Raw genomic sequence first — 27,033 nt, 5'->3', positions numbered from 1 at the left:
CTATTTGATGGACTGTGTTAGGCTGGGCAGGGCTATTTGATGGACTGTGTTAGGCTGGGCAGGTCTATTTGATGGACTGTGTTAGGCTGGGCAGGGCTATTTGATGGACTGTGTTAGGCTGGGCAGGGCTATTTGATGGACTGTGTTAGGCTGGGCAGGGCTATTTGATGGACTGTGTTAGGCTGGGCAGGTCTATTTGATGGACTGTGTTAGGCTGGGCAGGGCTATTTGATGGACTGTGTTAGGCTGGGCAGGGCTATTTGATGGACTGTGTTAGGCTGGGCAGGGCTATTTGATGGACTGTGTTAGGCTGGGCAGGGCTATTTGATGGACTGTGTTAGGCTGGGCAGGTCTATTTGATGGACTGTGTTAGGCTGGGCAGGGCTATTTGATGGACTGTGTTAGGCTGGGCAGGTCTATTTGATGGACTGTGTTAGGCTGGGAAGGGCTATTTGATGGACTGTGTTAGGCTGGGCAGGGCTATTTGATGGACTGTGTTAGGCTGGGCAGGTCTATTTGATGGACTGTGTTAGGCTGGGCAGGGCTATTTGATGGACTGTGTTAGGCTGGGCAGGGCTATTTGATGGACTGTGTTAGGCTGGGCAGGGCTATTTGATGGACTGTGTTAGGCTGGGCTATTTGATGGACTGTGTTAGGCTGGGCTATTTGATGGACTGTGTTAGGCTGGGCAGGTCTATTTGATGGACTGTGTTAGGCTGGGCAGGGCTATTTGATGGACTGTGTTAGGCTGGGCAGGGCTATTTGATGGACTGTGTTAGGCTGGGCTATTTGATGGACTGTGTTAGGCTGGGCAGGGCTATTTGATGGACTGTGTTAGGCAGGTCTATTTGATGGACTGTGTTAGGCAGGTCTATTTGATGGACTGTGTTAGGCAGGTCTATTTGATGGACTGTGTTAGGCTGGGGGGGAGTGGAGTGTAGGCAGGTGCTTATAATCTCTGTTCGGCCAACCCCTTCCCTGCCGCTTCCCTTAGACCAGTACACTAGCTGCTTATTGGGGAAATCGATGTATGAAGTGAGAGGTGCAGTCAGTATTCCCTTTCCCTGTTATAATCTGCTTCCGGCAGAGGCTGGGGGAATCGATGCCAGTCAGTCAGGGGTGCAGGCGCTGGGGTGAAGACTATCACTGCTTTTCAGGGGGAAAAGAGAGGTCAAGAGATGGAGGAGAGGTTAAGGCGGGTGCAGACAAAGGGGTGTAGTTTGCAAAGCTCATCTTGGCCTCTGTGTAATGGAGCGTCATCTCTGGGATATTGTCTGTCATCTCTGGGGTATAGTCTGATTGTCTGTCATCTCTGGGATATTGTCTGTCATCTCTGGGGTATTGTCTGATTGTCTGTCATCTCTGGGATATTGTCTGTCATCTCTGGTGGTATTGTCTGATTGTCTGTCATCTCTGGGATATTGTCTGATTGTCTGTCATCTCTGGAATATATTCTGATTGTCTGTCATCTCTGGAAAATATTCTGATTGTCTGTCATCTCTGGGGTATTGTCTGATTGTCTGTCATCTCTGGAATATATTCTGATTGTCTGTCATCTCTGGAAAATATTCTGATTGTCTGTCATCTCTGGGGTATTGTCTGATTGTCTGTCATCTCTGGAATATATTCTGATTGTCTCTCATCTCTGGGATATTGTCTGATTGTCTGTCATCTCTGGAATATATTCTGATTGTCTGTCATCTCTGGGGTATTGTCTGATTGTCTGTCATCTCTGGAATATATTCTGATTGTCTGTCATCTCTGGGGTATTGTCTGATTGTCTGTCATCTCTGGAATATATTCTGATTGTCTGTCATCTCTGGGATATTGTCTGATTATCTGTCATCTGTGGGATATTGTCTGATTGTCTGTCATCTCTGGGATATTGTCTGAATATCTGTCATCTGTGGGATATTGTCTGATTGTCTGTCATCTCTGGGATATTGTCTGAATATCTGTCATCTGCACTAGCTGTTTCAGCTTTATGAGCTGCTTATTTGGGATGGGGATATGAATGGACGGCTGTCAGTCAGTCAGTCAGTGGTGGTGCAGGGGAGGGGTAATCGTTTGGATACAGATAGAGGTTAGAGGTGAAGATAGGGATGATGAGGGGTAGAGGGATAATGAGGGGTAGAGGTGTAGATGGAGGGATAATGAGGGGTAGAGGGATAATGAGGGGTAGAGGTGTAGATGGAGGGATAATGAGGGGTAGAGGGATAATGAGGGGTAGAGCTAATTTGGGAGAAGAGAGGATGGTAACATCTTGGAACAGAGAGGATGGTAGCATCTTGGAACAGAGAGGATGGTAGCATCTTGGAACAGAGAGGATGGTAACATCTTGGAACAGAGAGGATGGTAACATCTTGGAACAGAGAGGATGGTAACATCTTGGAACAGAGAGGATGGTAGCATCTTGGAACAGAGAGGATGGTAACATCTTGGAGCAGAGAGGATGGTAACATCTTGGAGCAGAGAGGATGGTAGCATCTTGGAACAGAGAGGATGGTAACAGCTTGGAACAGAGAGGATGGTAGCATCTTGGAACAGAGAGGATGGTAGCATCTTGGAACAGAGAGGATGGTAGCATCTTGGAACAGAGAGGATGGTAACATCTTGGAACAGAGAGGATGGTAACATCTTGGAACAGAGAGGATGGTAGCAGCTTGGAACAGAGAGGATGGTAGCATCTTGGAACAGAGAGGATGGTAACATCTTGGAGCAGAGAGGATGGTAACATCTTGGAACAGAGAGGATGGTAACATCTTGGAGCAGAGAGGATGGTAGCATCTTGGAACAGAGAGGATGGTAGCATCTTGGAACAGAGAGGATGGTAACATCTTGGAACAGAGAGGATGGTAACATCTTGGAACAGAGAGGATGGTAACATCTTGGAACAGAGAGGATGGTAACATCTTGGAGCAGAGAGGATGGTAGCATCTTGGAACAGAGAGGATGGTAACAGCTTGGAACAGAAAGGATGGTAGCATCTTGGAACAGAGAGGATGGTAGCATCTTGGAACAGAGAGGATGGTAGCATCTTGTAACAGAGAGGATGGTAACATCTTGGAACAGAGAGGATGGTAACATCTTGGAACAGAGAGGATGGTAGCAGCTTGGAACAGAGAGGATGGTAGCAGCTTGGAACAGAGAGGATGGTAGCATCTTGGAACAGAGAGGATGGTAACATCTTGGAGCAGAGAGGATGGTAACATCTTGGAGCAGAGAGGATGGTAGCATCTTGGAACAGAGAGGATGGTAACATCTTGGAACAGAGAGGATGGTAGCATCTTGGAACAGAGAGGATGGTAGCATCTTGGAACAGATAGGATGGTAACATCTTGGAGCAGAGAGGATGGTAGCATCTTGGAGCAGAGAGGATGGTAGCATCTTGGAACAGAGAGGATGGTAGCATCTTGGAGCAGAGAGGATGGTAGCATCTTGGAACAGAGAGGATGGTAGCATCTTGGAACAGAGAGGATGGTAGCATCTTGGAACAGAGAGGATGGTAGCATCTTGGAACAGAGAGGATGGTAGCAGCTTGGAACAGAGAGGATGGTAACATCTTGGAACAGAGAGGATGGTAACATCTTGGAACAGAGAGGATGGTAGCAGCTTGGAACAGAGAGGATGGTAGCAGCTTGGAACAGAGAGGATGGTAGCAGCTTGGAACAGAGTGCTGAGAGGAGAGGAGGGCGGTAGCAAGGCGTATTAGGGTAGCGGCTTGGAACAGAGTGGATGGTAGCAAGGCATTTCAGGGTAGCGGGCAGTAATTGATTGTTTGGCTAATAAGTAATGATGAGGTCGGGGATTTTGGGAATAGAATTCTAATGACTCTGTCAGGACTCTGATGATAGAGGAACCTTTGGGAGCCCCACGAAAATATGGATCTGATAAATTCATATGCCACCGGGCACAGATGTCAATTCAACGTCTATTCCAAGGTGCTTCAAAATAGTTTCATTGATGTTGAGAAAACACTGATTGAATTCATGTGTGTGCCCAGGGGGACTACACTGTGCTACACAGCACCGGAGCTACCTAAACTCTACCTAACTACCTATACTCTAACTAAACTCTACCTAACTACCTATACTCTAACTAAACTCTACCTAACTACCTATACTCTAACTAAACTCTACCTAACTACCTATACTCTAACTAAACTCTACCTAACTACCTATACTCTAACTAAACTCTACCTAACTACCTATACTCTAACTAAACTCTACCTAACTACCTATACTCTAACTAAACTCTACCTAACTACCTATACTCTAACTAAACTCTACCTAACTACCTATACTCTACCTAAACTCTAACTAAACTCTACCTAACTACCTATACTCTAACTAAACTCTACCTTACTACCTGTACTTTAACTAAACTCTACTTAACTACCTATACTCTAACTAACTACCTATACTCTAACTAACTACCTATACTCTAACTAAACTCTACCTAACTACCTATACTCTACCTAAACTCTAACTAAACTCTACCTTACTACCTGTACTTTAACTAAACTCTACCTAACTACCTATACTCTAACTAACTACCTATACTCTAACTAACTACCTATACTCTAACTAACTACCTATACTCTAACTAAACTCTACCTAACTACCTATACTCTACCTAAACTCTAACTAAACTCTACCTTACTACCTAAACTCTAACTAAACTCTACCTTACTACCTGTACTTTAACTAAACTCTACCTAACTACCTGTACTTTAACTAAACTCTACCTAACTACCTAAACTCTACCTAACTACCTATACTCTAACTAAACTCTACCCACTCTACCTAAACTCTACCTAACTACCTGTACTTTAACTAAACTCTACCTAACTACCTAAACTCTACCTAACTACCTGTACTTTAACTAAACTCTACCTAACTACCTAAACTCTACCTAACTACCTATACTCTAACTAAACTCTACCCACTCTACCTAAACTCTACCTAACTACCTATACTCTAACTAAACTCTACCTAACTACCTATACTCTACCTAACTACCTATACTCTAACTAAACTCTACCCACTCTACCTATACTCTAAATAACTACCTATACTCTAACTAAACTCTACCTAACTACCTAAACTCGACCTAAACTCTAACTAACTACCTATACTCTAACTAAACTCTACCTAACTACCTATACTCTAACTAAACTCTACCTAACTACCTATACTCTAACTAAACTCTACCTAACTACCTAAACTCTACCTAAACTCTACCTTACTACCTATACTCTAACTAAACAACCTATATACTTCCTTAGGACCAGACATCATTCTGGCTCTAGAATATGTATTGAAGGGTTAAACCAACAGGACCAGACATCATTCTGCCTCTAGAAGATGTAGTGAAGGGTTAAACCAACAGGACCAGACATCATTCTGCCTCTAGAAGATGTAGTGAAGGGTTAAACCAACAGGACCAGACATCATTCTGCCTCTAGAAGATGTAGTGAAGGGTTAAACCAACAGGAGCAGACATCATTCTGCCTCTAGACGATGTAGTGAAGGGTAAACCAACAGGACCAGACATCATTCTGCCTCTAGACAATGTAGTGAAGGGTTAAACCAACAGGACCAGACATCATTCTGCCTCTAGAAGATGTAGTGAAGGGTAAACCAACAGGACCAGACATCATTCTGCCTCTAGATGATGTATTGAAGGGTTAAACCAACAGGACCAGACATCATTCTGCTCTAGAAGATGTATTGAAGGGTTAAACCAACAGGACCAGACATCATTCTGCTCTAGAAGATGTAGTGAAGGGTTAAACCAACAGGACCAGACATCATTCTGCCTCTAGACGATGTAGTGAAGGGTTAAACCAACAGGACCAGACATCATTCTGCCTCTAGACGATGTAGTGAAGGGTAAACCAACAGGACCAGACATCATTCTGCCTCTAGAAGATGTAGTGAAGGGTTAAACCAACAGGACCAGACATCCTTCTGCCTCTAGACAATGTAGTGAAGGGTTAAACCAACAGGACCAGACATCATTCTGCCTCTAGACGACGTAGTGAAGGGTTAAACCAATAGGACCAGACATCATTCTGCCTCTAGACGATGTAGTGAAGGGTTAAACCAACAGGACCAGACATCATTCTGCCTCTAGACGATGTAGTGAAGGGTTAAACCAACAGGACCAGACATCATTCTGTCTGTAGAAGATGTAGTGAAGGGTTAAACCAACAGGACCAGACATCAATCATGTGTTCGTCATTGGACTCAATATTCTAGTCAGGATCCCCTCATCCCCACCAGTTGTTGGAGATTATTCTGTTGGTTATCGTTTGTTTCTGGTTGTGGTTGTTGTTCCGTCTCTCCAATATCCATTAATCTGCCGTTAGCTGAGCTGCTGTTCAACAGTTTGTTTCAACAGCAGCTGTTGTGTAGCGAGGCTGATCAGCTGTGTGTGTGTGTGTGTGTGTGTGTGTGTGTGTGTGTGTGTGTGTGTGTGTGTGTGTGTGTGTGTGTGTGTGTGTGTGTGTGTGTGTGTGCGTGTGTGTGTGTGTGCGTGTGCGTGTGTGCGTGCGTGTGTGCGTGCGTGCGTGCGTGCGTGCGTGCGTGCGTGCGTGCGTGCGTGCGTGCGTGCGTGCGTGCGTGCGTGCGTGCGTGCGTGAGTGAGTGAGTGATCCTCTCAAGTAGAACCAGAGGCTGTTTCACTGAACAACCAAGGTTGTCTCAGGGCTCGCATCAATACCTGTGTGTGACCGCATCGACAAGCCACCCAGATGCTCTCACCAACAGCTGTTTATTTATAAGTGTTGTTTCAGATGACAATTAGCAGCAGCCTCCCCTCCACTCCTCAGGGCGACGGTGATGTGATGTTGAAGACATACAGTCTGGATTAAACAGTAGTTCTGTCTACCTCCTAAATGGAATCCTATACCAGCTATGTATGATTACCACTCTGGGATGTGGAGTGTTTGTACGGGACGGGATGGAGCTCATTGTAGTTCGTTTTCATTTCAATGGCTGATCAACCGACTGATAAATCCTTCCAGGGATCTGATGGTTCCATGCTCAGGGTCTTTGAAGATGTGAAGTGCTGTCGGCAGCTGTGAGAAGACGAGAGGAGGATGCCAGGCCCTCCAGTCTCCTCTTTTCCTTCTCTCCTCCTGGGCGATGGAGAGGATACATAGCTGAGGGAGAAAATAGATAATGATCTTAAAAGTCATAGACTCATAGAAAACTGAGCAAGTCACCAAAGAGACATGAAACTGCTTCCTGATCAAACAGAAGAAAAGTTTCATATCAAGAATCAGAACATTATAATTTCCATAATTGTCCATAATTGTACTTTGAGCTGACTGCTGTCTTGATAAATGGGGGTGGGTGAGGGGGGGGGGGGGTGAGCGGACAGTGTATGTGTGTGTGTGTGGGGGGGGGGGGGGGGCTGTGTTTGTGTTTGTGTTTGTCAAATAAATCTAATCACATCTTATTTGTCACATGCTTGGTGAACAACAGGTATAGACTAACAGTGAAATGTTTACTTTAGGGCCCTCTCCAACAACACAGAGAGAAATAAACTAGAGAAATAATAGAAAGTAAATAACAATGAGTACAGATAACTTGACTACAAACACCTGATACCTGGTATAAACTTGGCTATAAACACATGATACCAGGTAATAACTTGGCTATTAACATGGGGCACCAGGTAATAACTTGACAATAAACATGGGGTACCAGGTAATAACGTGGCTATAAACACATGACACCAGGTAATAACTTGACTATGAACACCAGGTAATAGGGGTGGCAGGTAGGCTAGTGGTTAGAGCATTGAGTCAGTAACCGAAAGGGCAAGGCAGTTAACGTCTTACGGCTTAGGGGTAGAAGCTGTTTAGGGTCCTGTTGGTTCAAGACATGGTGATCCGGTATCGCTTGCTGTGCGATAGCAGAGAGAACACTATGAATTGGTTGCCTGGAATCTTTGACAAGTATTTGGGGCCTTCTTCTAACACCACATAGGGGACCTGGATGACAGGGAGCTTGGCCCTAGTTATGTACTGGGCCATATGCACTGTCCTCTGTAGCACCTTGCGGTTGGATGCCAACCAGTCAAGATGATCGCAATGGTGCAGCTGTAGAACTTTTTGAGGATCTGAGGGCCCGTGGCGAATCTTTTAAGCCTCTTACGGGGCTTCACGACTGTGTTGGTGTGTTAGGACCGTTATAGTTTGTTGGTGATGTGGACATCAAGGAACTTCAAACTCTCGACCCGCTACCCTACAGCCCATCGATGTGAATGGGGGAGAGTTCGGCCCTGTTTAGTTCCAGGGTCCTTAGCTTAGTGATGAGTCTCGAGGATACTATGGTGTTGAACGCTGAGCTATAGTCGATGAACAGCCATCTGACTTAAAGTACCAGTCAAAAGTTTGGACAAATCTACTCATTCATGGGTTTTTCTTTATTTTGACTGTTTCCTACATTGTAGAATAATGGTGAAGACATCAAAACAAGCAGGAACCAGGAAGATAGATTTATGGTCAGGTTTGCCAAATGTAGGGCGAGGGAGAACTGTGTATGCATTTATTTGTGTGGAATAAAGGCTGCTCTTGTCACCTCTAGTTGCACAGGTGACATGCTGATAGAAATTAGGTATGTTTTCCTGCATTAAAGTTCCCGGCCACAAGGAGCGTCCACTCTGGATGAGCATTTTCTTGTTTGCTTATGGCCCTATACATTTTGTTGACTGCGGTCTTTGTGGCATTATCGGTTTGTGGTGGTAAATAGACGGCTACGAAAAATATAGATGAGAATTCTCTTGGTAAATAGTGTGGTCTACAGCTTATCATGAGCTAACCTCAAGACTTCATAAATATTAAAGATTGCACACCTGCTGTTGTTAATAAAGAGCTACACACCTCCTACTCGAGGTTACCCAAAGCTGCAGTTCGGTCTTGACAAAGAAAACCCAGCTAGATGTACAGTATATGATCCGTGTCATTGTTCAGCCACGACTCTGAGAAAACTATGAGATTACAGTGCTTCCGGTCTCGTTGATAGGATAGTCTCGAATGGAGCTCGTCCGGTTTGTCCTCCAGTGATTGGTTGATAGGATAGTCTCGAATGGAGCTCGTCCGGTTTGTTCTCCAGTGATTGGTTGATAGGATAGTCTCGAATGGAGCTCGTCTGGTTTGTTCTCCAGTGATTGGTTGATAGGATAGTCTCGAATGGAGCTCGTCCGGTTTGTTCTCCAGTGATTGGTTGATAGGATAGTCTCGAATGGAGCTCGTCCGGTTTGTTCTCCAGTGATTGGTTGATAGGATAGTCTCGAATGGAGCTCGTCCGGTTTGTTCTCCAGTGATTGGTTGATAGGATAGTCTCGAATGGAGCTCGTCCGGTTTGTTCTCCAGTGATTGGTTGATAGGATAGTCTCGAATGGAGCTCGTTCGGTTTGTTCTCCAGTGATTGTGTGTTCCCTATTAGAACGGATGGTAGAGGCAGTTTATGTTCTCGTCGACGTAGTCTCGTCAGGGAGCCCACTCGTTTGCCTCTCATCTGCCGTCTCTTCCTCTTTTCAAGTCCCGGGGTTTAGGTCCTGGTCTTCAATGAGCACTACGTCCAGAGCTGCTGACTTGTTGAGGTAGAAATATGCATCCAAATGGAGGTTAGTGATCACTGTGCTGATGTCCAGAAGATATTTTCGGTCATTGGAAATAATGGCAGAAATATTTTGAAAAACAAAGTTTAAGAAACAAACACAAAATAGCAGGATTGGTCAGGAGCCCGTAAGACGGCAGCTGTGTGTGGCATCCTGAGGTTCGAGGCCACCCAACATACTGATGGTTAACAGATACAGTTCTGATGTGGCCACCCAACATACTGTAGTAAATAGCAGCAGATATGCTTGGGGTTATACAGAACGCTACCTGCTGTCTGTCTGTCTGTCTGTCTGTCTGTCTGTCTGTCTGTCTGTCTGTCTGTCTGTCTGTCTGTCTGTCTGTCTGTCTGTCTGTCTGTCTGTCTGTCTGTCTGTCTGTCTGTCTGTCTGTCTGTCTGTCTGTCTGTCTGTCTGTCTGTCTGGTGAATAGATAAATGATCCCATCTAGTGTATGTATGAAATGTTTGAAGTTGGTTCATACTCTCAATGTTTTTCCATTCAGTTAGCAGCAAACAGGTCGATGGCTGGGACCAGCTGTCTTCCTCATGGCTGTGTGACTAGCTCTGAGGGGGGTGGCTGTGTGACTAGCTCTGGGGGGGGTGGCTGTGTAGCTATCTATGGGTAAGTGGCTGTGTGGATATCCTGTGGGGGTTGGCTGTTTGGCCATTTCTGAGGGGGGGGGGGGGGGGGTTGGCTGTGTGGATATCCTGTGGGGGTTGGCTATTTGGCCATCTCTGGGGGGGGGGGGGGGTTGGCTGTGTGGATATCCTGTGGGGGTTGGCTATTTGGCCATCTCTGGGGGGGGGGGGGGGGGGGGGTTGGCTGTGTGGATATGCTGTGGGGGTTGGCTGTTTATCTAAGTATCTCTGTGGCTATGTGTGTGTGTTTGTGTGTGTGTTTGTATATCTAAGTATATGTGTGTGTGTGTGTATATCTAAGTATATGTGTGTGTGTGGGTGTGTGTGTGTGTGTGTGTGTGTGTGTGTGTGTGTGTGTGTGTGTGTGTGTGTGGATGTGTGTGTGTGTGTGGATGTGTGTGTATATCTAAGTATGGGTGTGTGTGTATGTGTGTGTATATGTAAGTGTGTGTGTGTGTGTGTGTGTGTGTGTGTGTGTGTGGTGTGTGTGTGTGTGTGTGTGTGTGTGTGTGTGTGTGTGTGTATCTAAGTATGGGTGTGTGTGTATGTGTGTGTATATCTAAGTATGTGTGTGTGTGTGTGTGTGTGTGTGTGTGTGTGTGTGTGTGTGTGTGTGTGTGTGTGTGTGTGTGTGTGTGTGTGTGTGTTTTCTCTGGCTTGCAATGGCAGTAGAGTCCACAGAGAGTGGTCAGCAGTCCAGGACAAGTCAGAACAGATCATGCATGGATGCTGTACAGTATCATTTTATCCCTGCGGACCAGAGGTGCAAACAGGCAGTGTTCACTCACACCGTGTTCACTCACACAGCCACAGACATGTCCGTGTGTATAGCAACTGACCCTGGAACTGACCCTGTATATAGCAACTGACCCTGGAACTGACCCTGTATATAGCAACTGACCCTGGAACTGACGCTGTATATGGAACTGACCCTGTATATAGATACTGACCCTGGAACTGACAATGTATATTGCTACTGACACTGTATATAGATACTGACCCTGTATATAGATACTGACCCTGGAACAGACCCTGTATATAGATACTGACCCTGGAACTGACTGTATATGGCTACTGACCCTGTATATAGATACTGACCCTGTATATAGATACTGACCCTGTATATAGATACTGACCCTGTATATAGATACTGACCCTGTATATAGATACTGACCCTGTATATAGATACTGACCCTGTATATAGATACTGACCCTGTATATAGATACTGACCCTGGAACTGACCCTGTATATAGATACTGACCCTGGAACTGACAATGTATATGGCTACTGACCCTGTATATAGATACTGACGCTGTATATAGATACTGACCCTGTATATAGATACTGACCCTGTATATAAATACTGACCCTGTATATAGATACTGACCCTGGAACTGACTCTGTATATAGATACTGACCCTGTATATAGATACTGACCCTGTATATAGATACTGACCCTGTATATAGATACTGACCCTGTATATAGCTGCTGACCCTGTATATAGATACTGACCCTGTATATAGATACTGACCCTGTATATAGAAACTGACCCTGTATATATATACTGACCCTGTATATAGATACTGTCCCTGTATATAGATACTGACCCTGGAACTGACCCTGTATATAGATACTGACCCTGTATATAGATACTGTCCCTGTATATAGATACTGACCCTGGAACTGACCCTGTATATAGATACTGACCCTGGAACTGTCCCTGTATATAGATACTGACCCTGTATATAGATACTGACCCTGTATATAGCTACTGACCCTGTATATAGCTACTGACCCTGTATATAGATACTGACCCTGTATATAGATACTGACCCTGGAACTGACCCTGTATATAGCTACTGACCCTGTATATAGTTACTGACCCTGTATATAGAAACTGACCCTGTATATACAGTGGGGAGAACAAGTATTTGATACACTGGATTTTTGTTTTAGATTCCGTCTCTCACAGTTGAAGTGTACCTATGATAAAAATTACAGACCTCTACATGCTTTGTAAGTAGGAAAACCTGCAAAATCGGCAGTGTATCAAATACTTGTTCTCCCCAATGTAGATACTGACCCTGTATATATATACTGACCCTGTATATAGATACTGACCCTGTATATAGATACTGACACTGTATATAGCTACTGACCCTGTATATAGCTACTGACCCTGTATATAGATACTGACCCTGTATATATATACTGACCCTGTATATAGATACTGACCCTGTATATAGATACTGACCCTGTATATAGCTACTGATCCTGGATCTGTCCCTGTATGTAGATACTGACCCTGGATCTGTCCCTGTATGTAGATACTGACCCTGGATCTGTCCCTGTATGTAGATACTGACCCTGGATCTGTCCCTGTACGTAGATACTGACCCTGGATCTGTCCCTGTATGTAGATACTGACCCTGGATCTGTCCCTGTATGTAGATACTGACCCTGGATCTGTCCCTGTATGTAGATACTGACCCTGGATCTGTCCCTGTATGTAGATACTGACCCTGGATCTGTCCCTGTATGTAGATACTGACCCTGGATCTGTCCCTGTATGTAGATACTGATATTGATTACTGTGTTGTTGGGAATGAGCAACTAAGTATTCTCTGTACTAGTGCACGTGACAATAAAACACACACACTCACACACAGCCAAAGTTCATGTCCTCAGAGTTCTCCTTCAATGAGTCATTGAGCTGAGCTGTTTACACCCTAACCACAGGAGGTTGGTGCCACCCTAATTGGGGAGGACGGTCTTGTGGTAATGGCAAGAGCAGAATCTGTGGAATGGTATCCAATACATGTGACACATGGTTTCCATGGTTTCCATGTGTTTGATACCATTCCATTGACTCCGTTCAATACATTATTATGAGCCGTCCTCCCCTCAGCAGCCTCCACTGACCCTAACCATCTGTAAATAAGGCTGTGAGTACAGCAGCTCTCTGTTATACTCGTACCCTCCGGGGCTTGTTCCTGTACGCTACATTCTGAAAAACAACACACAGTAAAGACTCCTGATGACAAAGTCCTGTTCTGCTGCAACCTCATTCTCCCTCATCACTCTGTCTGCAATGCTATGTAGAACAGGGTGTCTGGAAACCGGGTCTCAGCACGCCTCCACCAGCCTCCACCCAGCCAGCCTCCACCCAGCCTCCACCCACCCAGCCTCCACCCACCCAGCCTCCACCCAGCACGCCTCCACCCAGCCTCCACCCAGCCAGCCTCCACCCAGCCTGCACCCACCCAGCCTCCACCCAGCCAGCCTCCACCCAGCCAGCCTCCACCCAGCCAGCCTCCTTCACCCAGCCACCACCACCCACCTACCCAGCCAGCCTCCTCCACCCACCCAGCCTCCACCCAGCCAGCCTCCACCCAGCCTCCACCACCCAGCCTCCTCCACCCAGCCAGCCTCCACCCAGCCTCCTCCACCCAGCCTCCTCCACCCAGCCTCCTCCACCGAGCCTCCTCCACCCAGCCAGCCTCCACCCAGCCTCCTCCACCCAGCCAGCCTCCACCCAGCCTCCTCCACCCAGCCAGCCTCCACCCAGCCTCCACCACCCAACCAGCCTCCACCTAGCCTCCTCCACCCAGCCAGCCTCCACCACCCAACCAGCCTCCACCTAGCCTCCTCCACCCAACCAGCCTCCACCCAGCCTCCTCCACCCAGCCTCCTCCACCCACCCAGCCTCCTCCACCCACCCAGCCTCCTCCACCCAGCCTCCTCCACCCAGCCTCCTCCACCCAGCCAGCCTCCACCCAGCCTCCTCCACCCAGCCTCCACCCAGCCTCCTCCACCCAGCCAGCCTCCACCCAGCCAGCCTCCACCCAGCCTCCTCCACCCAGCCTCCACCCAGCCTCCTCCACCCAGCCAGCCTCCACCCAGCCAGCCTCCACCCAGCCTCCTCCACCCAGCCTCCACCCAGCCAGCCTCCACCCAGCCTCCTCCACCCAGCCAGCCTCCACCCAGCCTCCTCCACCCAGCCTCCTCCACCCAGCCTCCTCCACCCAGCCTCCTCCACCCAGCCTCCTCCACCCAGCCTCCTCCACCCAGCCTCCACCCAACCTCCTCCACCCAGCCAGCCTCCACCCAACCTCCTCCACCCAGCCTCCTCCACCCAGCCTCCTCCACCCAGCCTCCTCCACCCAGCCAGCTCGGCTGTGCTCTGTCGTGTTTGATTTTGGTCTATAGTAGCAGCCCCTTGACTCCACTATGTTAACATTTACATAAATCCCCCTTGGACAGCATTTACATGGTCTTTAGAGCACCATTATGAACTGTGTGTCAAGGGAAAGCCAGCATGTATAGCCAAATGCCATCCACATGTATAGCTTAAAAATGTACAGCCTTTGTAATCAATAGTGAAACCTGCGTCCTGACTGATTGATTAGATAGTTAGTGTCTCAGCACCGGGAAGCTTGATGTTGGGGAGCTGTTTAGTTATGGGAGAGAGGACAATACATGGCACGACGTCGGCTCTCACTCCGGTCGGGATTTGATTGAGGTGGTGATTATACATCCATGTATTCATAAAGGCCAAATTAATAACACAGAGATGACTAGCCTAGTTAAATAAAGGTTACATTAAAACTAAAAAAATATATATTCAGACTAGTGGAGTGTTCTGTCAGTTAAAGACTAATCAGACTAGTGGAGTGTTCTGTCAGTTAAAGACTAATCAGACTAGTAGAGTGTTCTGTCAGTTAAAGACTAATCAGACTAGTAGAGTGTTCTGTCAGTTAAAGACTAATCAGACTAGTAGAGTGTTCTGTCAGTTAAAGACTAATCAGACTAGTAGAGTGTTCTGTCAGTTAAAGACTAATCAGACTAGTGGAGTGTTCTGTCAGTTAAAGACTAATCAGACTAGTAGAGTGTTCTGTCAGTTAAAGACTAATCAGACTAGTAGAGTGTTCTGTCAGTTAAAGACTAATCAGACTAGTGGAGTGTTCTGTCAGTTAAAGACTAATCAGACTAGTAGAGTGTTCTGTCAGTTAAAGACTAATCAGACTAGTAGAGTGTTCTGTCAGTTAAAGACTAATCAGACTAGTGGAGTGTTCTGTCAGTTAAAGACTAATCAGACTAGTAGAGTGTTCTGTCAGTTAAAGACTAATCAGACTAGTAGAGTGTTCTGTCAGTTAAAGACTAATCAGACTAGTAGAGTGTTCTGTCAGTTAAAGACTAATCAGACTAGTAGAGTGTTCTGTCAGTTAAAGACTAATCAGACTAGTGGAGTGTTCTGTCAGTTAAAGACTAATCAGACTAGTAGAGTGTTCTGTCAGTTAAAGACTAATCAGACTAGTAGAGTGTTCTGTCAGTTAAAGACTAATCAGACTAGTGGAGTGTTCTGTCAGTTAAAGACTAATCAGACTAGTAGAGTGTTCTGTCAGTTAAAGACTAATCAGACTAGTAGAGTGTTCTGTCAGTTAAAGACTAATCAGACTAGTGGAGTGTTCTGTCAGTTAAAGACTAATCAGACTAGTAGAGTGTTCTGTCAGTTAAAGACTAATCAGACTAGTGGAGTGTTCTGTCAGTTAAAGACCAATCAGACTAGTAGAGTGTTCTGTCAGTTAAAGACTAATCAGACTAGTAGAGTGTTCTGTCAGTTAAAGACTAATCAGACTAGTGGAGTGTTCTGTCAGTTAAAGACTAATCAGACTAGTGGAGTGTTCTGTCAGTTAAAGACTAATCAGACTAGTGGAGTGTTCTGTCAGTTAAAGACCAATCAGACTAGTGGAGTGTTCTGTCAGTTAAAGACTAATCAGACTAGTGGAGTGTTCTGTCAGTTAAAGACTAATCAGACTAGTAGAGTGTTCTGTCAGTTAAAGACTAATCAGACTAGTAGAGTGTTCTGTCAGTTAAAGACTAATCAGACTAGTGGAGTGTTCTGTCAGTTAAAGACTAATCAGACTAGTAGAGTGTTCTGTCAGTTAAAGACTAATCAGACTAGTAGAGTGTTCTGTCAGTTAAAGACCAATCAGACTAGTAGAGTGTTCTGTCAGTTAAAGACTAATCAGACTAGTGGAGTGTTCTGTCAGTTAAAGACTAATCAGACTAGTAGAGTGTTCTGTCAGTTAAAGACTAATCAGACTAGTAGAGTGTTCTGTCAGTTAAAGACTAATCAGACTAGTAGAGTGTTCTGTCAGTTAAAGACTAATCAGACTAGTAGAGTGTTCTGTCAGTTAAAGACTAATCAGACTAGTAGAGTGTTCTGTCAGTTAAAGACTAATCAGACTAGTAGAGTGTTCTGTCAGTTAAAGACTAATCAGACTAGTGGAGTGTTCTGTCAGTTAAAGACTAATCAGACTAGTGGAGTGTTCTGTCAGTTAAAGACTAATCAGACTAGTAGAGTGTTCTGTCAGTTAAAGTTTAGTATTATTATTAAAACAATGAAAAACAATTAGAACAAAAACACAAGAAGAACATGTGAAGGTCCGTTCCAGGGTCAGTGGCAGGGTCAGTTCCAGGGTCAGTTCCAGGGTCAGGGTCAGGGTCAGGGCCAGGGTCAGTGGCAGGGTCAGTGCCAGGGTCAGTGGCATGGTCAGTGCCAGGGTCAGTGCCAAGGTCAGTTCCAGGGTCAGTTCCAGGGTCAGTTCCAGGGTCTTTTCCAGGGTCAGTTCCAGGGTAAGGGTCAGTGCCAGGGTCAGTGCCAAGGTCAGTTCCAGGGTCAGTTCCCGGGTCAGTGCCAAGGTCAGTTCCAGGGTCAGTTCCAGGGTCAGTTCCAGGGTCAGTTCCAGGGTCAGTTCCAGGGTCATTTCCAGGGTCAGTTCCAGGGTCATTTCCAGGGTCAGTTCCAGGGCCAGTTCCCGGGTCAGTTCCAGGGTCAGTGCCAGGGTCAGTGCCAAGGTCAGTTCCAGGGTCAGTTCCAGGGTCAGTTCCAGGGTCATTTCCAGGGTCAGTGGCAGGGTCAGTTCCAGGGTCATTTCCAGGGTCAGTTTCAGGGTCAGTTCCAGGGTCAGTTCCAGGGTCAGTTCCAGGGTCAGTTCCAGGGTCAGGGAGACTGGAGAAGTGGGGATGGTGGATGTATGGGGGTGTAGATCGCTTTCAGAGGAATATGTAAACAAAGACTGTATGGAGAGATGTATACAAATCCTGTTATATGACTGGACTTCATAACACATCCCTACAGCCATTTGTGTCCCAAATGGCACCATATTCCCTTTATAGTGCACTTCTTTGACCAGAGCCCATAGGGTATAGGTTGCGGTTTGGGATGGACCTTACATGGCTGGAATTAGTAGCAGTTCCTAATGCTCAGCTAACCCTAACGCTAACCCCTAACCCTAACCCCTAACCCTAACCCCTAACCCTAACCCTAACCCTAACCCCTAACCCCTAACCTCTAACCCCTAACCCTAACCCTAACCCTAACCCCTAACCCTGACCCCTAACCCCTAACCCTAACACCAACCCTAATCCCAACCCCAACCCCAACCCCTAACCCTTAACCCCTAACCCTTACCCCCTAACCCCTAACCCCTAACCCTAACCCTAACCATAACCCTAACCCTAACCCTAACCCTTAACCCCTAACCCTAACCCTAACCCTAAACCCCTAACCCCTAACCCTAACCCTTAACCCCTAACCCCTAACCCTTAACCCTTAACCCCTAACCCTTAACCCCTAACCCTAACCCCTAACCCCTAACCCCTAACCCCTAACCCTAACCCTTAACCCCTAACCCTAAACCCCTAACCCCTAACCCTTAACCCCTAACCCCACACATCTAACCCCTAACCCTAACCCTTAACCCCTAACCCCTAACCCTTAACCCCTAACCCCTAACCCTAACCCTAACCCTTAACCCCTAACCCTAACCCCTAACCCTTAACCCCTAACCCTAACCCTAACCCTAATCCCTTAACCCTAACCCCTAACCCCTAACCCCTAACCCTTAACCCCTAACCCTAACACCAACCCTAACCCTAACCCTTAACCCCTAACCCTAACCCTAACCCTTAACCCCTAACCCCTAACCCCTAACCCTAACCCTAACCCTAACCCTAAACCCCTAACCCCTAACCCTTAACCCCTAACCCTTAACCCCTAACCCCTAACCCCTAACCCCTAACCCTAACCCTAACCCTAAACCCCTAACCCCTAACCCTTAACCCCTAACCCCTAACCCTTAACCCCTAACCCCTAACCCTTAACCCTTAACCCCTAACCCCTAACCCTAACCCCTAACCCCACACATCTAACCCCTAACCCTAACCCTTAACCCCTAACCCCTAACCCTAACCCTTAACCCCTAACCCCTAATCCCTAACCCTAACCCCTAACCCTTAACCCCTAACCCTAACCCTAACCCTAATCCCTTAACCCTAACCCCTAACCCTTAACCCTTAACCCCTAACCCCTAACCCTTAACCCCTAACCCCTAACCCCTAACCCTTAACCCCTAACCCCTAACCCCTAACCCCTAACCCTTAACCCTAACCCTTAACCCCTAACCCCTAACCCCTAACCCATCCCAAACTGTAGCTACCTACCTTCCATACTGGAACAGTCAGACACATCCATTCCCTCTCACAGAGTGTTATTTCTATCAGTTGAAGACAGGAAGACAGGCAGCATAAACCTGTGTCTTCCAGATGGGCGGGAGGGGGATAAAACTGTGCTGTCAGTGAAATATTCCTCCCTTCCTCTCCTCCTCTCATCCTTCTATTCTGTGATGCATCATACCAAAACATATCCCTGCACAATTCAATGGGATTTCCAATTTAAATGCAAATTTCCACTGGACTTCACAAAGAGAAGCAGGAAACCATTCAATACAGCAATGAATTATACATTTTAATTAACCAGCCAACACGCCTATTCAGCTTATAGGAGAAATAAGAAATGAATAAATAAATATGAGGTCCTAAATGTGTGGATAAGAGGGAGGACTCTGAGGCTGGGTGGGGATGCTGAGAGCCAGAGGCCACCATTAAGTAAAATATTCTCAGCTGCCACATATCTAGAGTATTGTTCCTGCTTTGATGAGCTAAATACCACTTCTAGACTGACAAAGAGAGAGAGAAGCAGACAGGGTGTGTCCTAAATGACATCCTATTTCTTATATAGAGCCTTATGGGCTCTGGTCTAAAGTAGTGCACTATATAGGGAGTAGGGTTCTATAGGGCTCTGGTCTAAAGTAGTGCACTATATAGGGAATAGGGTTCTATCGGGCTCTGGTCTAAAGTAGTGCACTACATAGGGAATAGGGTTCTATCGGGCTCTGGTCTAAAGTAGTGCACTATCTAGGGAATAGGGTTCTATCGGGCTCTGGTCTAAAGTAGTGCACTACATAGGGTTCCCTTTTGGACTCTGACAGAGCCAGGCAAACAGGGAGATGTGGATTGGATAGAGCTGACTGGGGATGCAGTTTTAATTTCACCCTGTCACTCGCTTTCTAGTTCTGTAAAGATGAAATATATACCACGTGTCAATCACCATGACGGTGCGGAGTCTCAGAAGGATCTTCCACAAAGTTGTTTGAACCAGAACTGGGTTTTGAAATTAAATGAAATATAAGGGATTTAATTTCCATTCAGAAGAGATTGACGGCAAAATGCATCTCAAATGGCACCCTATTCCCTATATAGTGCACTACTTTAGACCAGAGCCAATAGTGCACTATGTAGGGAATAGGGTGGCATTTGGGATACATCCCTAAGGTAGAACTGGTCAGATCATTATAGAAACAGGAAGTAGAAAGGCAGAACTCCTGGTCTGTTTCATATGACTTTGTAGTCAAATTAGCAGAGTTACACTCTCTTCTTCTGCAGACTGGATGAGGTCCTAATGATTGCAGCATTATGGTAACTAGAGTGGGAATTGGAAGCAGTTTGAATCACCTTAGTACTACCTTGCAAAAACATAGAACTAGAGAATACATTTCCTGTGATTTAAAATCCTCTACCAGTCTCCATTAATGTTGCGTTTACATAAACAGCTGAGAACCTTGAATCATTGTTGGGGTCATTCCATTTCAACTTCTGTCAATTCAGAAAGCAAAACAAAGTCCTATTCTAATAACTATGTGTCCTCGTTGAAAAGCGTTGAAGACAATTGGAAATTCCGTGTACTTCTGGAACTGACTGAAAATGAAATGGAATTGAGCCCGAACCTGACCAGACTAATGTTCCCATTTCACTGCACATCTCCCCGTGTGTTCAAACTGCTTCATTTTGTTCTGCTGTCAGACATGGAAGTAGTTGCAAAGGGTTTCTGCTGCTCTTTGGCTCCAGGTCTGATACGGACCGTCTCAGTATTATAGCTTCCATTCCTCATTGTAATGGTTAAATAAACCTCTGACCATCACTCATAGTGGTATTATTCTCGCATGTGTTTAAATGATCTCTCTTTGTTGAGTAACATATTCAACTGGACAACCAATTCATGTAATTTGAACTAAATGTAACTTATATATATATATATATATATAAAAAAGTAGAATAATATTCTCAAATCTTTAGTGTTTTTTTACACTTGAAATGGTTATTTACTATTGTAAACCCTCCCACCAGTTATAAAAGCAACAGATTGATCGTCCAAACGTTGATCTTGCTTCCTTGGGAGATGTCATGTAAGGAGCGGTTGATGTTGGGCCTCCTTTAAAATGCTTCCTTGGGAGATGTCATGTAAGGAGCGGTTGATGTTGGGCCTCCTGTAAAATGCTTCCTTGGGAGATGTCATTTAAGGAGCGGTTGATGTTGGGCCTCCTGTAAAAAGCTTCCTTGGGAGGTGTCATGTAAGGAGCGGTTGATGTTGGGCCTCCTTTAAAATGCTTCCTTGGGAGATGTCATGAAAGGAGCGGTTGATGTTGGGCCTCCTGTAAAAAGCTTCCTTGGGATATGTCATGAAAGGAGCGGTTGATGTTGGGCCTCCTGTAAAAAGCTTCCTAGGGAGATGTCATTTAAGGAGCGGTTGATGTTGGGCCTCCTGTAAAAAGCTTCCTAGGGAGATGTCATGGAAGGAAGAGAACCGTAGTAATGTGTCTTTATGAAGAGACAGGAACTGTTATGATACAGTCTAACTAAATAGCCAGTAATTTGTATAAGTGCAGTGCTTGTTGAATGTCCTTCGCTTATAAGCGTGTTGAAAGCATGTTGTCAATTTGTTTACTGTAAAATAGCATTGTATCTGGTCAAAGTTTCCTAAGGGGTGAAAACAGGCTGATTGGTTGGCTGTTTGAGCCAGTAAAGGAGGCTTTACTATTCTTGGGAGGCGGAATGACTTTTGCTTCCCTCCAGGCCTGAGGGCACACGCTTTCTAGGAGAGACAATATTATCCACTATTATCCTCAGTAATTGTCCATCCAAGTTGCCAGACCCCGGTGGCTTGTTATTGTTGATAGACAACAGTAATTTGTTCACCTCTTCTACACTGACTTTACAGAATTCAAAAGTACAATTCTTGTCTTTCATGATTTGATCAGATATAATTGGATGTGTAGTGTCAGCGGTTGTTGATGGCATGTCACGCCTAAGTTTGCTAATCTAGTGTGTTAGCCCTGCAGTGTGTTAGCCCTGTAGTGTGTTAGCCATGTAGTGTGTTAGCCCTGCAGTGTGTTAGCCCTGCAGTGTGTTAGCCATGTAGTGTGTTAGCCCTGCAGTGTGTTAGCCCTGCAGTGTGTTAGCCCTGTAGTGTGTTAGCCCTGTAGTGTGTTAGCCCTGTAGTGTGTTAGCCCTGTAGTGTGTTAGCCCTGTAGAGTGTTAGCCCTGTAGTGTGTTAGCCCTGTAGTGTGTTAGCCCTGTAGTGTGTTAGCCCTGTAGTGTGTTAGCCCTGCAGTGTGTTAGCCCTGTAGTGTGTTAGCCCTGCAGTGTGTTAGCCCTGAGGTGTGTTAGCCCTGCAGTGTGTTAGCCCTGTAGTGTGTTAGCCCTGCAGTGTGTTAGCCCTGTAGTGTGTTAGCCCTGCAGTGTGTTAGCCCTGTAGTGTGTTAGCCCTGCAGTGTGTTAGCCCTGCAGTGTGTTAGCCCTGCAGTGTGTTAGCCCTGCAGTGTGTTAGCCCTGCAGTGTGTTAGCACTGTAGTGTGTTAGCCCTGTAGTGTGTTAGCCCTGTAGTGTGTTAGCCCTGCAGTGTGTTAGCCCTGTAGTGTGTTAGCCCTGTAGTGTGTTAGCCCTGCAGTGTGTTAGCCCTGTAGTGTGTTAGCCCTGCAGTGTGTTAGCCCTGCAGTGTGTTAGCCCTGTAGTGTGTTAGCCCTGTAGTGTGTTAGCCCTGCAGTGTGTTAGCCCTGTAGTGTGTTAGCCCTGCAGTGTGTTAGCCCTGCAGTGTGTTAGCCCTGCAGTGTGTTAGCCCTGTAGTGTGTTAGCCCTGCAGTGTTAGCCCTGCAGTGTGTTAGCCCTGCAGTGTGTTAGCCCTGCAGTGTGTTAGCCCTGCAGTGTGTTAGCCCTGCAGTGTGTTAGCCCTGTAGTGTGTTAGCCCTGCAGTGTGTTAGCCCTGCAGTGTGTTAGCCCTGTAGTGTGTTAGCCCTGTAGTGTGTTAGCAGACACAGACACAGACACAGACACAGACACAGACACAGACAAACCTGGCTGCCCAGAGAGGACAGGCTGTGCTCACTCTGCTCCAGGGGAGAGGTAGAGACAGAGCTGCATTTCCTATTACACTGTGACAAATACTCAGACCTAAGAGCATATTTCTTTCCCAAAATTATAATTCAATACAAATAATTTGAAACTATAAAATCAAATATTTATTGGGTGAAAAGCCAAAATGTGCAGTTTTGGCAGCCAAATATGTGTCCTCCTGCCACAGCCTGTCTTTCATACCAGGTCATGTGTCTTCTCAGTCATATTGACACTGCTCTACTACCAGGTCATGTGTCTTCTCAAGTCATATTGACACTGGTATACTACCAGGTCATGTGTCTTCTCAAGTCATATTGACACTGGTCTACTACCAGGTCATGTGTCTTCTCAGTCATATTGACACTGGTCTACTACCAGGTCATGTGTCTTCTCAAGTCATATTGACACTGCTCTACTACCAGGTCATGTGTCTTCTCAGTCATATTGACACTGGTCTACTACCAGGTCATGTGTCTTCTCAAGTCATATTGACACTGGTCTACTACCAGGTCATGTGTCTTCTCAGTCATATTGACACTGGTCTACTACCAGGTCATGTGTCTTCTCAAGTCATATTGACACTGGTCTACTACCAGGTCATGTGTCTTCTCAAGTCATATTGACACTGGTATACTACAATTGCTTTAATGTATTGTTGTTCTGATTAATGTTGTAGTTGTAGTTAATGGTAATCCCATGTCCACTACTACTATTATCATTGCTGTTGGTCCCACCATTTATTTATATATAAAGATATATTTGATTTTTATTTTTCGATATGTATACTTTGACAATGTAAGTAATAATGAACTTGCCATGTCAATAAAGTCAATTGAATTGAATTGAGAGAGAGAGAGAGAGAGAGAGAGAGAGAGAGAGAGAGAGAGAGAGAGAGAGAGAGAGAGAGAGAAGGAGAGAGAGAGAGAGAGAGAGAGAGAGAGAGAGAGAGAGAGAGAGAGAGAGAGAGAGAGAGAGAGAGAGAGAGAGAGAGAGAGAGAGAATGAGAGAGAATGAGAGAGAGAGAGAGGGAGAATGAGAGAGAGAGAGAGAGAGAGAGAGAGAGAGAGAGAGAGAGAGAGAGAGAGAGAGAGAGAGAGAGAGAGAGAGAGAGAGAGAGAGAGAGAGAGAGAGAGAGAGAGAGAGAGAGAGAGAGAGAGAGAGAGAGAGGCAGAGAGAGAGAGAGAGAGGCAGAGAGAGAGAGAGAAGCACGGAGAGGTAGTGACATATTGAATGAATGAGCAAGGCAGAGAGAGTTTAAAGAGTGAGAGATTGAAAGGGGGAGATGGAGAGGGAGAGACTCTGACATGCTCCTCTGTGTCTATTTCTCTAGATGGCCAACACCGTAACGTCGCTGTGCTGTGTGGTGCTAGCTGCCGTGGTGGTGGCGTACGCTCAGAGACGCAGCCAAACAGGTAAGAACCAACGCTGTAATACCACAATCCTCGGCTCCTCTCTTCGTACCGTTCTACTGTGAGCTCTGAGCCTGCTCTTTCTCTGCCACCTGACCATGGAGACTGGGTGGGAGATGCATAGCCCCTCCCTCCCTCCCTCCCTCCCTCCCTCCCTCCCTCCCTCCCTCCCTCCCTCTCTCCCTTCCCTCCCTCCCTCCCTCCCTCCCTCTCTCCCTTCCCTCCCTCCCTCCCTCCCTCCCTCCCTCCCTCCCTCCCTCTCTCTCTCTCCCTTCCCTCCCTCCCTCCCTCCCTCCCTCCCTCCCTCCCTCCCTCCCTCCCTCCCTCCCTCCCTCCCTCCCTCCCTCCCTCCCTTCCCTCCCTCCCTCCCTCTCTCCCTTCCCTCCCTCCCTCCCTCCCTCCCTCCCTCCCTTCCTCTCTCCCTTCCCTCCCTCCCTCCCTTCCCTCCCTCCCTCCCTCCCTCCCTCCCTCCCTCCCTCCCTCCCTCCCTCCCTCTCTCCCCTCCCTCCCTCCCTCCCTCCCTCCCTCCCTCTCTCCCTTCCTCCCTCCCTCCCTCCCTCCCTCTCTCCCAAACCTCCCTCCCTCCCCTCCCTCCCTCCCTCCCTCCCTCCCAAACCTCCCTTCCCTCTCCCTCCCTCCTCTCCCTTTCTCATCCTCTTTCACAGCCCTCACTCATTCTACACCTCCTCCCCACCCAAAAGTAGTACACTATATAGGGAATATGGTACTATTAAGGAGGTAGCCTTTAATGTTTCCAGTCACAGATATAACCCACTTTAACATAGAACAGCAACACAAGGAGCTGGAGATATATAACATCTATAGCTACAGTGCATTCGTAAAGTATTCAGATCGCTTGACTTTTTCCACATTTTGTTACGTTACAGTCTTATTCTAATAAATACCCTGATCAATCTACACACAATACCCCAAAATGACAAAGCAAAAACTGGTAGATTTTTTTCTTTTTTACAGAAATACCTTATTGACATAAGTATTCAGACCCTTTGCTATGAGACTCGAAATTCAGCTCAGGTGGATCCTGTTTCCATTGATCATCCTTGAGATGTTTCCACAACTTGATTGGAGTCCACCTGTGGTAAATTAAACTGATTGGACATGATTTGGAAAGGCACACACCTGTCTATATAAGGTCCCACAGTTGACAGTGCATGTCAGAAAATAGACCAAGCCATGAGGTCAAAGGAATTGTCCGTAGAGCTCTGAGACAGGATTGTGTCGAGGCACAGATCTGAGGAAGTGTACCAAAACATTTCTGCAGCATTGAAGGTCCCCAAGAACACAGTGGCCTCCATCATTCTTTAATGGAAGAAGTTTGGAACCACCAAGTATTTTCCAAGAGCTGACCGCCCGGCCAAACTGAGCAATCGGGGGACAAGGGCCTTGGACAGGGACGTGACCAAGAACCCGATAGTCCCTCTGACAGAGCTCCAGAGTTCCTCTGTGGAGATTTTTGTAATTTTGTAATTTTTATTAGGATCCCAATTAGCTAACACCATTACGCTAGATAGTCTTCCTGGAGGTCGAAAACCAACTACAAGACATTACAAACAACCACAAATCAAGACTTCACAAACACTCAACAAGTAGACAATACAGACAATTAAAATACCTGACAGGAAACACATGTAACATTCAGCTGATGTTCTTTCTACTTCCTGTCCAGTCATATGGTCTGTCAGATTAGATGTTCTTTCTATTTCCTGTCCAGTCATATGGTCTATCTCATTAGATGTTCTTTCTATTTCCTGTCCAGTCATATGGTCTATCTCATTAGATGTTCTTTCTATTTCCTGTCCAGTCATATGGTCTATCACATTAGATGTTCTTTCTATTTCCTGTCCAGTCATATGGTCTATCACATTAGATGTTCTTTCTATTTCCTGTCCAGTCATATGGTCTATCTCATTAGATGTTCTTTCTATTTCCTGTCCAGTCATATGGGCTATCACATTAGATGTTCTTTCTACTTCCTGTCCAGTCATATGGTCTGTCAGATTAGATGTTCTTTCTACTTCCTGTCCAGTCATATGGTCTATCTCATTAGATGTTCTTTCTATTTCCTGTCCAGTCATATGGTCTGTCAGATTAGATGTTCTTTCTACTTCCTGTCCAGTCATATGGTCTATCTCATTAGATGTTCTTTCTATTTCCTGTCCAGTCATATGGTCTGTCAGATTAGACGTTCTTTCTATTTCCTGTCCAGTCATATGGTCTATCACATTAGATGTTCTTTCTATTTCCTGTCCAGTCATATGGTCTATCTCATTAGATGTTCTTTCTATTTCCTGTCCAGTCATATGGTCTATCACATTAGATGTTCTTTCTACTTCCTGTCCAGTCATATGGTCTATCTCATTAGATGTTCTTTCTATTTCCTGTCCAGTCATATGGTCTATCACATTAGATGTTCTTTCTATTTCCTGTCCAGTCATATGGTCTATCACATTAGATGTTCTTTCTACTTCCTGTCCAGTCATATGGTCTATCACATTAGATGTTATTTCTACTTCCTGTCCAGTCATATGGTCTATCACATTAGATGTTCTTTCTACTTCCTGTCCAGTCATATGGTCTATCACATTAGATGTTATTTCTACTTCCTGTCCAGTCATATGGTCTATCACATTAGATGTTCTTTCTATTTCCTGTCCAGTCATATTGTCTATCACATTAGATGTTATTTCTACTTCCTGTCCAGTCATATGGTCTATCACATTAGATGTTATTTCTACTTCCTGTCCAGTCATATGG

General features: G+C 45.8%; 1 protein-coding gene across 1 annotated transcript in view; it reads left to right on the top strand.

The window, feature by feature from the left end:
• The window catches only part of LOC139539723 (ciliary neurotrophic factor receptor subunit alpha-like), a 688,039-nt gene that overhangs the window by 348,505 nt on the left and 312,501 nt on the right, over positions 1-27,033 (top strand). Inside the window, exon 2 of the mRNA XM_071342926.1 lies at positions 24,180-24,261. Coding sequence (XP_071199027.1) covers positions 24,180-24,261 — 82 coding nt within the window. The remainder of the gene's footprint in view (positions 1-24,179; positions 24,262-27,033) is intronic.

This window comes from Salvelinus alpinus, chromosome 1, assembly GCF_045679555.1.
Source record: "Salvelinus alpinus chromosome 1, SLU_Salpinus.1, whole genome shotgun sequence".
In the NCBI taxonomy this organism is placed as follows: domain Eukaryota; kingdom Metazoa; phylum Chordata; class Actinopteri; order Salmoniformes; family Salmonidae; genus Salvelinus; species Salvelinus alpinus.
Note: the sequence above shows the minus strand (reverse complement) of the source record. Positions and strands in the feature narration are given on the sequence as shown.